The following is a 13,516-nucleotide window of genomic DNA, read 5'->3' as shown; positions in this document are numbered from 1 at the left end:
CGCGGCCACTCCGCAGTTTTCATTGGTGTCGCCCGGGCCCCCAGGGCCCGCCAATCCGGAAGCAGGAAACGCAGCGCCTGCGCGAGCCGCTGGACGGCGAGTCGGAGGGACCGGGAGGGCTGGGGGCGGGGACCGGGGGTAAGGGCGCCCGGACTCTCGTTAGCGGGTCGCATGCTGATAGCACGGGTGCGGCCCTTATCAGCCAGCACCGGCTCCTCCCTCGCTTTCTCTCGGCCCCCTCCTGGGTGGGCCCTGCGCCCCGGGTGCCCCGAAAGCAGTCAGCGGCCGGGGCTGGAGCGCGCATCCCGCGGAGCTTCCGGAGAGAGGGATCCCCTGGCCAGCCTGTCCGCGTCGCCGCTCTCCCCCAGGCCCCAATGGGCCGGACCGTGGTCGTGCTGGGCGGAGGCATCAGCGGCTTGGCCGCCAGTTACTACCTGAGCCGGGCCCCCTGTCCCCCCAAGGTGAGTGGCAGCAGGAGCTTCCTCTACAGCCTCCTCCGGTTCCAGCAGAAGGCCGCCCCAAACCCTTCCCCCGGGCTGAGGCCGCGCCGCCGCGTGTACCCCTGGCCCGCAGGTGGTCCTGGTGGAGGGCAGCGAGCATCTGGGAGGCTGGATCCGCTCCTTGCGCGGCCCAGACGGCGCTGTCTTTGAACTTGGACCTCGAGGAATTCGGCCAGCAGGAGCGCTGGGCGCTCGGACCCTGCTGCTGGTGAGCGGCTGTGGACGGCGAGGCTGGGCGGCGTCCCTAGGGGACAGCGGTGGGGGAGGAAGCGTGTTTGGTGGTCGGTTCGCTCTTAGCTTCTCCTCTGTCCGAGGACGTGTGGGGAGCAGGTGTCTGAGCTCGGCCTGGACTCCGAAGTGCTGCCCGTCCGGGGGGACCACCCTGCGGCCCGGAACCGGTTTCTGTACGTGGGCGGCGCCCTGCACGCGCTGCCCTCCGGCTTCAGGTCCAGCCACCACCCCGCACCGCGCAGCCCTCTTTGCCCCAGCCTCACCCCACCCCACCCCCGCCCCCCGCCCCGTTTCCAGTCTGCCAGCCTTCCCCTAGGGAAAGGGGCCGAACGAGTGGCATGGGCCCCTCCTCACTGTTCCCTCCTCCGTGCAGGGGGCTACTCCGCCCTATGCCTCCCTTCTCCAAACCTCTGTTTTGGGCTGGGCTGAAGGAGCTGACTGCACCCCGGGGCAAAGATCCTGACGAGACTGTGCACAGTTTTGCTGAGCGCCGCCTTGGACCTGAGGTGACACTGCCCGGGGGCCCCCAGTCCTTCCCTCCTAGACCAGCTGCAGGGCCCCTCCTCCACCCTGGCACCTGGGGCTCTTCTGTGTATTTGGGAATGGCCTCTTCCTCTTCATACCCAGTAGTCCCCAAAACTCGGGGTTGGGGGTGCTTCTGTGACAGTGAGACTGCTCCCCAGCCCAGATGCTCCCCTCTGCCCTCGCTCCTGAGCAGGGCTGGGGCAGCTTGTTCCTTGGCCTCTCAGTGCCATTCTCACCCCCCAGGTGGCGTCTCTCGCCATGGACAGCCTCTGCCGTGGAGTATTTGCAGGCGACAGCCGGGAGCTCAGCATCCGGTCTTGCTTCCCCAGTCTCTTCCAGGCGGAGCAAAGCCATGGCTCCGTGTTACTGGGGCTGCTGCTGGGGGCAGGTGAGGGCAGCACTGGCACAAAGGCGCGGATGTGGAGGACGTGCCCGCTGAGGGGCTGGAGGCAGGGGCTCCTTTCATTCTTCTCTGCTTCCTGCTATGCAGGGCGGAGCCCACAGCCCGACTCAGCCATCATTCGCCAGGCCAGAGCTGAGCGCTGGAGCCAGTGGTCACTCCGTGGAGGACTGGAGAGGTTGCCTCAGGCACTTCACAGCCACCTGACTCGTAGGGGGGTCAGTGTTCTCAGAGGCCAGCCAGTCTGTGGGCTCAGCCTCCAGGCAGGAGGGCACTGGAAGGTAAGAGAGCCCCCTGGCATGGAATAAGCGTGGGTTCCAGTTTCCATCTTTGCCTAAATGCTGTAACATGCCAGGGCTGGCGGGACTGGGGGCAGGTGAGGGCAGCACTGGCCTAGAAGCTATGTAAATATGGGCTGCCCTGGGTCTTAGGCCCCATTTGTAGACCTTGCTCCAGGACTCATTTGATCCAAGTCTGTAGACCGAGGTAGTACTTACAAGTGGCTGAGAGGCCGGGGGAGGAACAACCCAGCTGCAGTAAACGTTCCAGAGCGGACACTGGCCTGTCTGGCCCACTTCCTAGAGTAGGAGGGGTGATTTTGGGCTAACTACAGTCACTCTCTACCCTGGACAGCACCCAGTCTCTCCTGCCACTTAGGTGCTCGGGAACCTGAAGCAGAATCCCCATTCTGTCTGTCTCCTGTGTCTCCATCTCTCAGGTGTCTCTAGCGGACTGCAGCCTGGAGGCCGACCATGTCGTCAGTGCTATTCCAGCTTCAGGTAATGGGCTCGCCACCCCCACCTTCCCCAGCCAGGGCGAGGCATGCTGGAGGCACTGGACCAGCAGGACCGTCCCCTGCCCCTGAGCTGGTCCCCTGCAGGAGGCTAGTGTCGGGAAGGGCTGGTGACTAGCCTGCCTCTGCCTGCTCCCCCAGCGCTCGGCGCGCTGCTGCCTGCCGAGGCCTCACCACTGGCCGAAGTCCTGAGAACCATCCGAGCCGTGTCTGTGGCTGTGGTGAATCTGCAGTACCACGGAGCTCGTCTGCCTGTCCAGGTGACACCGCGGAAGGGGAGATGCGGGCTCAAGTTCACGCCTCCCGGCTGAACCCATCCCTTCCTTTTGTCCAGGGGTTTGGACACTTGGTGCCGTCCTCGGAAGACCCAGGTGTCCTGGGGATCGTCTACGACTCAGTTGCTTTCCCTGAGCAGGACGGCAGCGCCCCTAGCCTCAGAGTGACTGTGAGGAGGCAGCTTGGCCCAGTGGGGGTTCCAGAGAGGTCCCCTGTGGCCCGGTGTTGAGGGCCATGCTGCTCAGTGCCACATGCTCCCCCAGGTGATGCTGGGAGGTTCCTGGTTACAGACGCTCGAACCCGGAGGCTCCGGCCTATCCCGGGACCTGCTCCAACGCCAGGCACAGGAAGCAGCTGCCACACAATTAGGACTGAAGGGGCCACCAAGTCATTGCTTGGTTCATCTACACAGGGTGAGCTGTGACAAATGCCCTTCAGCTCCCCACCAAAGGCCTTGAAGGCAGGGACTGGTATTTTTATTGTCCACCAAGGCCTGGGATATCAATAATAAAATTTTCCCTTTATCTCCTCATCTCTCCCCAGAACTGCATCCCCCAGTATACACTAGGCCACTGGAAAAAACTGGGTAAGTTGGGAAAGCAGCTGGACTGACGAGGGCCAAGGAAATCTGCCACCAACTCTAACGTTCCTTTTCCCATCTTTCCAGAGTCAGCCACCCAGTTCCTGGCTGCTCACAGACTGCCCCTGACTCTGGCCGGAGCTTCCTATTGGGGGGTCGCTGTCAATGACTGTATAGAGAGTGGACGCCAGGCAGCAGCCCAGGTCCTGGGCTCAGCACCCCATAGCTGATCCCCACTCCCAGCACCTGCCTGCTGGTGGGGAGTCTCTCACCCATGACAATAAAAGTTGCTGGAGGTTGGCCTGGTCTGGACCACTCTGTCAGCTCTGGGCGGGAGTGGGAGGTACGGAGACAGGCAAAGGGTGCCTGGGGTGCGGAGAGCAGGAACAGAGATGAGACAAAGTCCTTTATTAGAAAACATATCAAAATCCCAGCCCCCAGAGCCAGGTCCAGAAGAGGGGGCCACCTCAGAACTGGCAGGAAGTACCTAGGGAGAGGCTCACTTCACCAACACACTTCCTGGTATCCATAAATAGAATAAATATTCACAGGGGTCCTGGGAGGAGCCAGATTGCTCTTCTCTCCATGGAAGAGGAAGGGACTTGGGGTCCAGCCCTGCTCCCACCCCAGGGGCAAGGGACTCCCAGGAGTCATCACATAAAATCATGACATGAAGGATTCACAGTCGTAAGCCCTGGCAGGTGACCCTACAAAGAGGGACCCCTGGGTCGAGAGGAGCCTGGCTCCGGTCCAGCATGAGGAAGCCACTGCCCCCAGCCCAGCTCCTGTGAGCTCCCCACAGCTGGGGGCAGCGGGGGTGGGGAGAGGACACAGCCCCTCTGGTTCAGCTTCATGATTAAGGGGGAAAGGAGGAGGTGTCAGTGTGACCCGTGGGGGGCTGTGTGGTTGGCAGTGGGCAGAGGGCCAGGCCTGGCTGGGGGCCGGCGCTGCAGCATCTCTTGACGGAAGGCCTGGGAGGAACCAGGAGGGTAACGGGGACCAGAGGGAGTCCGGGGACCCCGAGGGTCAGTCCCGATGTCCGCCGTGACATTGGTATAGAGAGGGCGCCGTTCTCGGGCCAGCAGTCGGTATGTCAGTGAGTTCATCCCATCTTGAGTCCAGGAATTCTGGGTCCGGACGAGGAGGTCAAATCTGACAGTTAGTGGTTAGAGGTTAGAGACTAAGACCCGGAAAGGGACCTGGGAGCTTTAGGGTTTTCTGGGCCGGAAGGCAGAGCGCTGAGGGCCCAGTGACGCCCCCGAGCTACCCTCGCCTCCCACCTGTGCGGGTTCTCCTCGTTGCCCTTGTCTGCCCGGTGCTTCACCATCTTGTAGTGCCCCACAGATGTGGGGGGGCGGGAGATCTTCATGCCAGCCAGGCGGACCCTGTGGGAGAAGTGACGGCACCTTGGAGGATCGAGGCTGGAGGAAAGCTGCTGGCGGGTGCACCAGCAGAGCTAAGGCCAGCAAGGGAGGGACCGCACGACTCCGTACACAAAGAACCGTCCCCAGTTAGGCAAGAAAGCCAACTATTTCTAGTTTGTGACAAGTACGAGAAGGGGAAGGTCACCCCGAAAGGAGGAAATGGCTGAAGAGAAGTAAAAGCTGACGCCTCCAGACCCTCAGGGCCCCGTGCCAGGTACCTCGGGCCCTTCGGAAATTGGCGGAAGTAGCTTCGCACCTTCCACCTTGGCTCCCTAAGGGACTCCCAGGAGCAGCCCTGAGGTCTAAGTGACAGGAAGGGAGCTGCAAACGCGAACTCAGCAGTTCTCATCTAGGAGAGTGGTGAGCGCCTCGACTCCACCCTGCACCCCTGCACCCCCGCCCCACCCCAGTGTTAGAAAAGGGCGGAACCAGCTAATTAGGACCTGCAAAGAAAGAAACCACATTGCTAACACACACAAGCAGGAAGTGAAGATGGCCTGGGAAGGTCCTGGAAGAATGCGATTAGAAATTGCTTGGTGCTTTGCACAGAGGACAAGAATTCAGAGCTGCCATCCCAGAGGACACAAGGGGGAGGGCAGGCAGCGGACCTGGTATATCAAGCCCAGATATTCACGCCATAGCTATGACATTGGGTCAGCCGAGGCTGAAGGTCAAAACGCTTCACGTGCTAAAATGAGCTGGCATCATTCCAATGGCGTAAGCTTTGATAAAAAGTGACTCTGGGCCGTGTGGGCGCCTCCTGCCCCAGCCCCTGAGCGAGCGGTCTGGAGGCGACCCTAGTAGAAGGCAGGACTAAATCGAGTCCAGGCCCCGCGCCAGCTCCGGCATCCCATAACGCTCCAGCCTGTTGATCGAGCAGACTAGAGGGTGGCAGATGGGAGCGGCTATGGCCAGGGGGGCCCTAGCGGACAGGGGACCAAGTGAGCGGGAAGAAGGAAGGCAGCGGCAAGCAGTCTGACCTGGCGGCAATGTCGTCATCCTCACCGCCCCAGCCCCAGTATTCATTGGGGAAGCCATTCATCTTCAGGTACTGGTCGGGAGTGAGCGCCGAGACCCCTCCAAAGTACTGGGGGTACGGGAGGCTAGGGAGAAAAAGACCCTTGGGTCCCACACGTCTCCTGGGACCCACAATCCCTACCCACAATCCCTTGGCTCGCCTCTTTCTGCTGGGTGGTGGTCTCCCTGCTTCCCATGCCCTCTCGTGCCTTCTACCTGTATCCAAACTTGTTCATGGCGACAGCAACGTGCCGGGGCCCCCGGGGGTCGCACACATACAGGTTGTGGTCATTCTCCGGCAAGAGGTCCACGTCGTGCAGGAACAGGCAGTCCCACTCTTCGTCACGCAGGGCCTCGCGCACCCCAACATTCAGCAGCTTTGCCCTGTTGAACGTTCCGTGGCCGGCCTGAAAGGTAAGGAGGACCAGATTACGTGGGCAGCGTGGGGAAGGGGGTGCTGAAGTGTCGAAGGGAATAAAGGGGGATCAGAGTGGGACGGGGGCAAAGGGAATGCAGAGAGAGGCAAACTGTCCCGCCATCCTTCACTCAACGAACTGTTTCTGAGTGACGGGATGTGCCGCACGTGTACACGTTTGTTTCACATTGCATCCTGACAACCAACAGCCGTGTGATACAGGCGTGTGCTAGTCGTTACTCTGCCTCATTTTAGGGGGTCAAGTACCTGGCTCCCCGTCATACACGGAATAAATGGCAGAATTAGAATTTTAATGCAAATCTGTCCAATTCAACATTTTCACGACTCCAAATTCAACAAAGGAAAAAGCACAGAGGCGAGTAGGACACTGGCTCCCCCCAAATGGGATGAGAAGTGCGGGGCCAGCAGCGGCACCAGAGTCACAGTCCGGTCCCCGCACAGTCATTCCGGGAACCCGTCCACATGTGAGTATGGTGGCATTCCCTCGAGGTTTACGCACAGGAAAGTCGGGGGTGGGGTACCTGGTGGATGACGTAGATGCCGTAAGCAAGCTGCTGGCGCTGCAGGAAGGGGTGCAGGTGGTAGAGCAGCAGGCGCAGGTGCTGCTCCCGGGCACGGTGGGGCACAATGATGGCTGTGCGGGAGCGGGGCTCACACCCTGCAGGGCGGTAGCGGCCCCCTGCTTCCACCCGGGGATTCCTCTCCACGATCTCTGCCAGTGACGGCACTGGACTAAAGGACACGGACACGGGACCCACTGCCAGACGGAATGACAAGTTAGGGATCAGAGGGTCACGGAAGAAAACAGGACCAGGGGCCAAGGACACATCTGGCCCTGGTCATCCTGGCTGGGGGCTCAGCAACCCCCAATGGCTCGCTCAGAAACTCACAGTCCTTGAGTCCCCATCACTGGGATGGCTTTGCAAAGTCTGGAAGGTGCAGGCTTCCTGCCCAGCCCACCTTCCTATCTCACGCTCCATCCCTTTCTCCTGCCTCCCTGGGCTGGAAGCTGCAGTAGGGGATGGCGAGGACAGAAGGACTTCCCGCCACCTAACTAATCAGGGCTTGTCCACAAGGGAAGCAAAGTAGCCCAGGCAGGAAGACACCCACGAACGGGCAGGCAATAGGAAGCTGTGGCTCAGCCCGAGGCCGACCGAACCTCCAGATGCAGAGAACACTCAACTCAGCCCGCCTTCCAGTCACCCTTCCAGTCACGTGGCCTCCTGCTCTAAGGCCCCGCCCCACCCCGCCCCGCCCCCTTGCCTTGCCTCGGTGCCTCCTTCTTTCTGCACTCACCTAAGAAAGGAGACCGTTCTGGACAGAAGGGCAGGCCTTGAGCTGGAGGGTCACCTGGTGCAACGGGCACCCCAGGCAGGTGACTGAGGTTACTGTAGACATCATGGGGATGAGAATAGTCGAACGTAGGCCCCTGCTCTCGGCCAAATAGGGCACTGAGGCTTCGAAAGCCCCCCAGAGACAGGTACATCATGACAGCCAGCTGGGAGCCCACCAGCAGGGCCAGCGTGCAGGGCCGCTCCAGCAGCCTCCGCAACATCCTGGGGTTTGAGGCCTGGGGGGAGAGAGAGAGGAGAGTGCTGGGGGGCAGGCAGGAAGGGAGCTCACCATGGGGATGAGGGGGTGCCAAGGTAAAGAGAAAAAACAGGCAAAGAACGAAGTCACAGAAGGAAGCACACAGGTGCACAGTCACGCAGGATGTAACCACTAGCAGCCCTACCACCTGTCACTTCCAGCCCAAGTTTCGGTGTCCTCCACTCCTCCCCAACCCACTGCCACCATCTCCTCTCAGTCCCCACCCCCAGTTCAGAGGAGCCTCTGGAGAACCTCCCTTCCAATTCAAAGAGGGAGAGAGACTCACCTAGGCTCAATCTGCCTTCTTCCAGATCATGGGGGCTCCAAGGGGTCCCGGGGGAGCAGAGATGTGACGCATCATCCAAAGTTGGAAATGTCACAGAGGCCAGACAAAGGCTCCAACCAGCACTCCTGGGACCAGCTGGAACAAAAGTGGGCAAGGATGACCAAGCCACCCGCGGAGGGAAAGTGGTTGGGAAAAGAAAGGGGAGGAGTGGGGGAGGCTAGGTCCCTGGCTGTCCCACAGGCAACGCCGGCGTGTCAGGTTAACTCCATACTCACCCATCCCCCACACCAACAGGATCAACCTGTTTCGGGAGTGGGGACAGGGCGGCGAAGGGAAATACTACTTTCGCCGGGGGGTGAGGCAGTCACGGCAGCACTGCGGAGTGGTCTCAGGGGAACCCAGGGCTGAGGAGACGGTTCCTTCCCATTCCTCACGAGTCTGGGAGCTAGCTCCGCGGGTGCCGGGAGCGTGACCACCTGGGAGCTGCGAGCAAACACCCCGAGGCGCGGCGGGGAGCGGGCTGGGGCGGCGTCACTACCTCTTCTGCCTCCCCCAGCCCGCCGCTAAAGTAAGCACAGCCAGGGAAGGCCGGGCAGGACCTGCCAGGGTACCTGGGCTCGCTCACCTGAAGGGGTGTGGTCGGCGCTCTGCAGGGGGCACAACCCGAGGCTTCCCGCGCACCCCCATCCCACCCAGCCTCCTCGTGCGCGCGCCCTCCCTTGCTGTGAACCGTCCGGCCTCGGTCCCCGCTTGCACCCGGGCCCCGCTCCCTGCCCGAGCTGCTCTGCAGCCTGTGCCCCGAGCTGCTCATGCTCCCGGTCGCCGGACCTCTCCCCGGGCCTCAGCCCACCACACCTGGTCGTCTGTTTCCCGTCCTCACCGCCACCCTGATAGCCGGGCAGGTACCGCTGCCGCCATCTTGGAAGCGGGCGCGAGTGGGCGGGGCCTCGCGCCACGGGGGCGGGGCTTCGAGTTGCGGGCGGGGCCTCGGCGAGTCTCGGAGGAGGCTACGAAGCAGGCGGAAGGGGCTCGACCCCTGTGGGAGCCGGCGGGGGACCCATCGCACCCGACCGATCCCCGGCGGAGGACCCATCGCACCCGACCGATCCCCGGCGGAATGCCATCTCCCACTGCTCTGGCTTGTAAAAGCGGCAGCTCAAACAAGACTTTCTTCCCTCGACCAGGCCGGTGGAACAGTTGCTGGCGCGTCCGAAGACTTTACCGTCCCTCCGGGCTAGGTCGGGCGCGTTACTCTGTGTCAGAGGCGCCCCTGCCCCATGGTGCCACTTAGTGTCAAAATTGTTTCTTGCCTAGGGTACAGAGATGCTGACTGCTCGGCGCATTGTTGTATCCACACGGTGTCCCCCAAGCCTAGAAATAGAAACAGTTGTTAATAAAACCAGGAAACGGTGCCCGGATATCGGAGTAAAATGGACGCTCCGTCAATATGCAGTATGTTTATTTTGTGGTTTCCACTGCCCCTTAGCATATCGTCTTCCTTAGAAGCAGATGTTCACACTAAGTCACGGTTTCCACCTGGGGAACCACATGGTCTTGTGCGGTGGCAGAGGCGGGGAGAGGGACGTAAATGGTGAGTGTGATGACTGACAGCCCGGAAGCCGCTGTGCATTCACGGTGGAGACGGCAGAAAGGCTTCCGGGAGCAGTCGCAGCTTATGGGAAATCTGAAGGAACTGTCTTAGCACATACTTCTGATGTTTAAGATTTTGTTTCCATGGAGCTATTTTACAGCTCTGTGTAGGTAACTGCGTGACGTGCAAATTCTGTCCTATCTGATACAGGTTCAAATAACCCCTTACTGTCTGCATTGTAGGAATCTCTGGGCGGATGGCGGCACCATTTCACGAAAACGAAACGGGGCAAATGGTACAGGTAACAATTTAAACTTTAGAGTCAATGAGTTTGAGGTGCCTGAGGAGGCTCAAAATGAGAAAATACTGGACGAGTGCAGTGCCAGCTTTGAAACCTGTTGCTGTGTGATGTTGAACGATACACTCTCTGGAGTTCATCTGTAAATAAACCCCGTCTCAAGGGGTTTTGAGTAATTAGTGAGAACGACAGAAAAGTGCCAGCAGACAGCAGATATTCAATACATCCGAATTTTCACCACAAAGTCAGAGCCAAGCGAAAGCCCTGTTTTTTTTTTTTTTTAAGGGGCTCATGGCGTAAGTGGAAAAGCTGGACTTACACAGATAATGAACTGTGCTCATCCCAGAGGAACCGCCTGCGAGCCTCTGCACCTCCGAGGTGTTCTGTAAAGCTGGCTTTCGCCTTCTGCCGCGGTTTCTGTCCACCATGTTCTAACAACTCCCCCACGATCTCTTGGAAGCTCCTTGTGTTTGAGAGCTCTCATCTCTAGTCTATTTCACCCTGGCCACGCCCAGGACTTCGTCATCACCTGCAACTGCTACATTTCTGAAAATAACTTTTAGCGTGCTGGTTTCCACCACAACATCCTGCCTTTCTATAGGCTGAATAAATCCTGGGGCCCTTAGAGGCCCAGTCATGACACACAACACAGTAGGAAAAAACCCAGCCTTGTAATCTAATTTAAAATAATTCAAATCTCTGTTTAGTTCCTCAAGGACACATCAGGGGCACGGGGAGAGGAAAGTGGAGCAGGAGCACATCGTGATGCACATTTAAATGTCTTCAAAACCCTTTCCCTCCCACTCGGCGTTTCCCACCAGGATGGCAGCTTCTCCTCAAAACTGTCCCTTCGAGCCCTGCTCTGCTCCTTACAGTGTTACCCTGCAGCTGCAAGTCCGTTCTCTGTACAGCACTTTGGTTCTGCTCCTCCAGGGAAGAGCCCTGGAGCTGAGCCCGCAAGCAAAAACCCTTCCTCCACCGCCGCCCCGCTCTCCACCGGGTCCCTGCTTGCTTTGGAGTGGGAGACGGATGCCTCCTCCAGGAAGACTCCCATGACCCCATTATATGCGAGGTGTCCCTCCTCTATCGTGGCACCCGTCACACAGGCCTGGAGTTTTTATCTTACTTGACTGTCTCAGCCACCAGACTGTGAACTCTCTGAGGATAGGGACCATGTCTTCCCTTTTAACATCCCCTGAATGTAACCCAGAACTTTTGGCAGCAAAGTCTACAAAATAACCCATTTTAGATCTGACTTAGACAGTTCATTGGTATAATTATTTTCTCATCCTCATGCAGGAATAGGAAGGGGACAGGCAAAGGAAGAGAATTGAAGAGAAGAGAACCAGCAGGTGTCGACACTTACCAGAAGGCAGACACAGGGCCAAGCCTTTATGTCATGACACCTCTCCAGAGGCAGGTGGTAGTCCACCCATCGTACAGAGAAAGAAACTGAAGCTTGCAGAGATCGATTAACTTAAGGTCACATCACTGCATGTAAGTAGCAAACCTTAGAATCAGTCTGAGTCCAAAATCTGCATCTTCTTGGGTGCTGTGAGAGCGTGATTTGGTTCCAGTTTGTCACCCACTGGCTTATTTACTGAACAAATAAATGGGATAAACAGGCAATTCCAACTGGGAAATTAGGTCATTGAACATCTTTTCCTCAGACCCATTTTCAGGCCAAAATTCTCATATTTCCAGCTTTTCAATGCTGATTTGCATCTACATTATCAAGAGCACATGCTCGTACGTCTGTGAGGTTGGCCACTTGGATGTCACTGTCTGCCCCTGTTTGTGTACCTGTGTCTTCCTGGGTCTGTAGGGCCTGTTCCCAGTTGCGCCAGACTGAGGGATGCCTTGCCTCTGCTTGCTGCCCTCCCTCTCCTTCCTAGGACTACCTAAGTGCTCGGGGCCTGTCCCCGCAGAAGGTCCTGCCTGGGGACGTTATTCCGTACAGTTGCTCCGCTGTGCCCTCCCTGCCTAGTTCTGAGCATTTTTCGCGCTGGTGGTCTCCCCCAGCTGCCCAGCGGCCTTGGCTCCCCCCAGCAACAGTAAATGGAGAAGGTACTCCATCGGTTCAGAGCCATCCTCTTAGCCAATAAAGTATTAGCATGTTGGGTTCCACTTTCTCCCCCCTGCCTCTCCCACAAGCCCTCACCAGTGAGATGCTGGTTTTGTCACTTCCTGTCAATCTGGTATTTTCGAAAACAAATACTGCGATACTATGTAGGGACTAAGAAATGGGCTCCAGGCGGAGTGGAAGTGTAGCCATCCCTTGGCACTGCAGAAAGCCAGATGAGCAAATAAATGCCCAGATTCCCTCTGCATTTACCGTGAAGCAGAGAACCCAGGGCCAGGCAGGGCTTAAAGAAACTGGCGCGACTCGGTGACTGCTACAGCCTCAAACACGTGCAGCACTCCCTCCTCGCGAGATGCTGCCATGCTCCGCTGGCAGTTCTCGGGGGGCAGGACGCTCGTTGCCTCCGCGGCCCCCGCTCTTTTTCCTAGAGCTCTTCACTGTCTGCTCTTTTCCTCTAAAACCAGGTACTGGAAGGTCAGAGTGCCCCCCGCCCCCCTGCTCTTCCTGTCTCCCCTCCTGTTTGCTCGCCCATCATGGACCCAGAAGGCCACAAGCAGGAAGAGGGCAGCAGAGCCAACCTTGACCCTGCAGGAGGTGAGCAGCCCCCGCACCCCACGAGAATGCTCGGACCCTGGACCTCGGGTATTCTAGAGCCTGAGCAGGGGAGGGACGGCAGGGGGATCACTCGGCCTCGGGAAGGGGTCAGGCCTAGCCTGGGACAGAGGGTGACCGGCACTTCTCTTCGACCATCTTGTTTCTCTCTCCTTCCACCAGTCACAGAGGTGGCCTCTAAACTCAGGCCTTTTCTGGGAAAAACTTTATGCTAGTCAGGACCCTACTCGGTGAGTAAGGGGCTTTTAAAATGATGCCTAGGAGTCTGCGGCCACGCCACCCTGAACGTGCCCGATCTCGTCTGATCACGGAAGCTAAGCGGGGTTGGGCCTGGTCAGTACTTGGATGTGAGACCACCTAGGAAGACCAGGAAGACCAGGTGCTGTATGTGTAAAACAAACAAAAAAACAAACAAATAAAACAATGCCTATGAAAGCGGTTTATGGAGTGTCAATTACGAGCACTAAAGAAAGCTCAGGAGGCTGTCACACCTCCCTGTCCCTCACGGGTCCCCCAAGACTCACCCTCAGGAACCCTGGGAGCCGGAGCCCGTGAGCCTGGGCTCACAGTCTCTGCACTGTTCATTCGGCCCTCATCACACGGCTTGTGTACACCCCCCTTAAGCAACCCCTCGCCGCGAGTGTGGTGGGCTCCTTCTGTCATAGACGGTTGCGTGGGTCCCTTGCGTCTAGGCGCAGAGCTCTGCTCGTGGTACCGTGAGCTCACGGCGTTGAGCTCTGTGAACACGACATCGGAGGTCTCGTTTTGGCACCGGGTGAGACAGTGGGAGATCACTTTGACCTTGACACACTCTCCTGTTTCTACCTCCTCCAGCCTGGTGGTAGGGGGACAGCAAGAAAGGCCGGGGCCGGCA

At 58.8% G+C, this 13,516-nt stretch overlaps 2 protein-coding genes across 5 annotated transcripts; one reads left to right on the top strand and one right to left on the bottom strand.

Moving 5' to 3' along the window:
* The first annotated feature begins 102 nt into the window (after positions 1–102).
* Positions 103–3,605, top strand: PPOX (protoporphyrinogen oxidase). Of its 3 annotated transcripts, none has more exons than XM_039839887.1 (12): positions 103–461; positions 574–708; positions 798–946; positions 1,105–1,237; positions 1,500–1,644; positions 1,747–1,937; positions 2,375–2,435; positions 2,591–2,709; positions 2,784–2,894; positions 2,989–3,138; positions 3,269–3,311; positions 3,393–3,605. In XM_039839887.1, exons 1-12 carry the CDS (start codon positions 375–377, stop codon positions 3,533–3,535), a joined length of 1,467 nt encoding a protein of 488 aa, XP_039695821.1. In that variant the 5' UTR covers positions 103–374; the 3' UTR covers positions 3,536–3,605. The 3 variants fall into 3 exon arrangements, with proteins under 3 accessions (XP_039695821.1, XP_039695822.1, XP_039695823.1); XM_039839888.1 differs by having other exon boundaries at positions 104–461; positions 831–946; XM_039839889.1 differs by lacking the exons at positions 574–708; positions 798–946 and having other exon boundaries at positions 107–461.
* Positions 3,606–3,698: 93 nt separating this feature from the next.
* On the bottom strand, positions 3,699–9,060 carry B4GALT3 (beta-1,4-galactosyltransferase 3). 2 transcript variants are annotated; one of them, XM_039839891.1, is made up of 9 exons: positions 8,914–9,026; positions 8,360–8,541; positions 8,059–8,193; positions 7,479–7,752; positions 6,704–6,939; positions 5,963–6,153; positions 5,710–5,832; positions 4,586–4,690; positions 3,699–4,457 (listed from the first exon to the last, which is right to left on the bottom strand). In XM_039839891.1, the coding sequence occupies exons 4-9, from the start codon at positions 7,735–7,737 to the stop codon at positions 4,184–4,186; spliced, it is 1,188 nt and encodes a 395-aa protein (XP_039695825.1). In that variant the 5' UTR covers positions 7,738–7,752; positions 8,059–8,193; positions 8,360–8,541; positions 8,914–9,026; the 3' UTR covers positions 3,699–4,183. The 2 variants fall into 2 exon arrangements, with proteins under 2 accessions (XP_039695825.1, XP_039695824.1); XM_039839890.1 differs by lacking the exon at positions 8,360–8,541 and having other exon boundaries at positions 8,914–9,060.
* Positions 9,061–13,516: the final 4,456 nt, after the last annotated feature.

Source organism: Pteropus medius, unplaced genomic scaffold (genome assembly GCF_902729225.1).
Source record: "Pteropus medius unplaced genomic scaffold, Ma_sr-lr_union100, whole genome shotgun sequence".
Taxonomy (NCBI): Eukaryota; Metazoa; Chordata; class Mammalia; order Chiroptera; family Pteropodidae; genus Pteropus; species Pteropus medius.
The sequence above is the reverse complement of the archived record's forward strand: the minus strand, read 5'-3'. Positions and strand labels throughout refer to the sequence as shown.

Excerpts from the sequence above, each read along its gene's own strand:
- PPOX (XM_039839887.1), top strand. The coding sequence starts at position 375 with ATGGGCCGGACCGTGGTCGTGCTGGGCGGAGGCATCAGCGGCTTGGCC. Across the intron at positions 2,710-2,783 it reads GAGCTCGTCTGCCTGTCCAG|GGGTTTGGACACTTGGTGCC; the intron begins GTGACACCGCGG and ends CCTTTTGTCCAG. Across the intron at positions 3,312-3,392 it reads AGGCCACTGGAAAAAACTGG|AGTCAGCCACCCAGTTCCTG; the intron begins GTAAGTTGGGAA and ends CCATCTTTCCAG.
- B4GALT3 (XM_039839890.1), bottom strand. The coding sequence starts at position 7,737 with ATGTTGCGGAGGCTGCTGGAGCGGCCCTGCACGCTGGCCCTGCTGGTG. Across the intron at positions 5,833-5,962 it reads ATGAACAAGTTTGGATACAG|CCTCCCGTACCCCCAGTACT; the intron begins GTAGAAGGCACG and ends TTTTCTCCCTAG. Across the intron at positions 4,691-5,709 it reads GATGACGACATTGCCGCCAG|GGTCCGCCTGGCTGGCATGA; the intron begins GTCAGACTGCTT and ends CTTCTCCCACAG.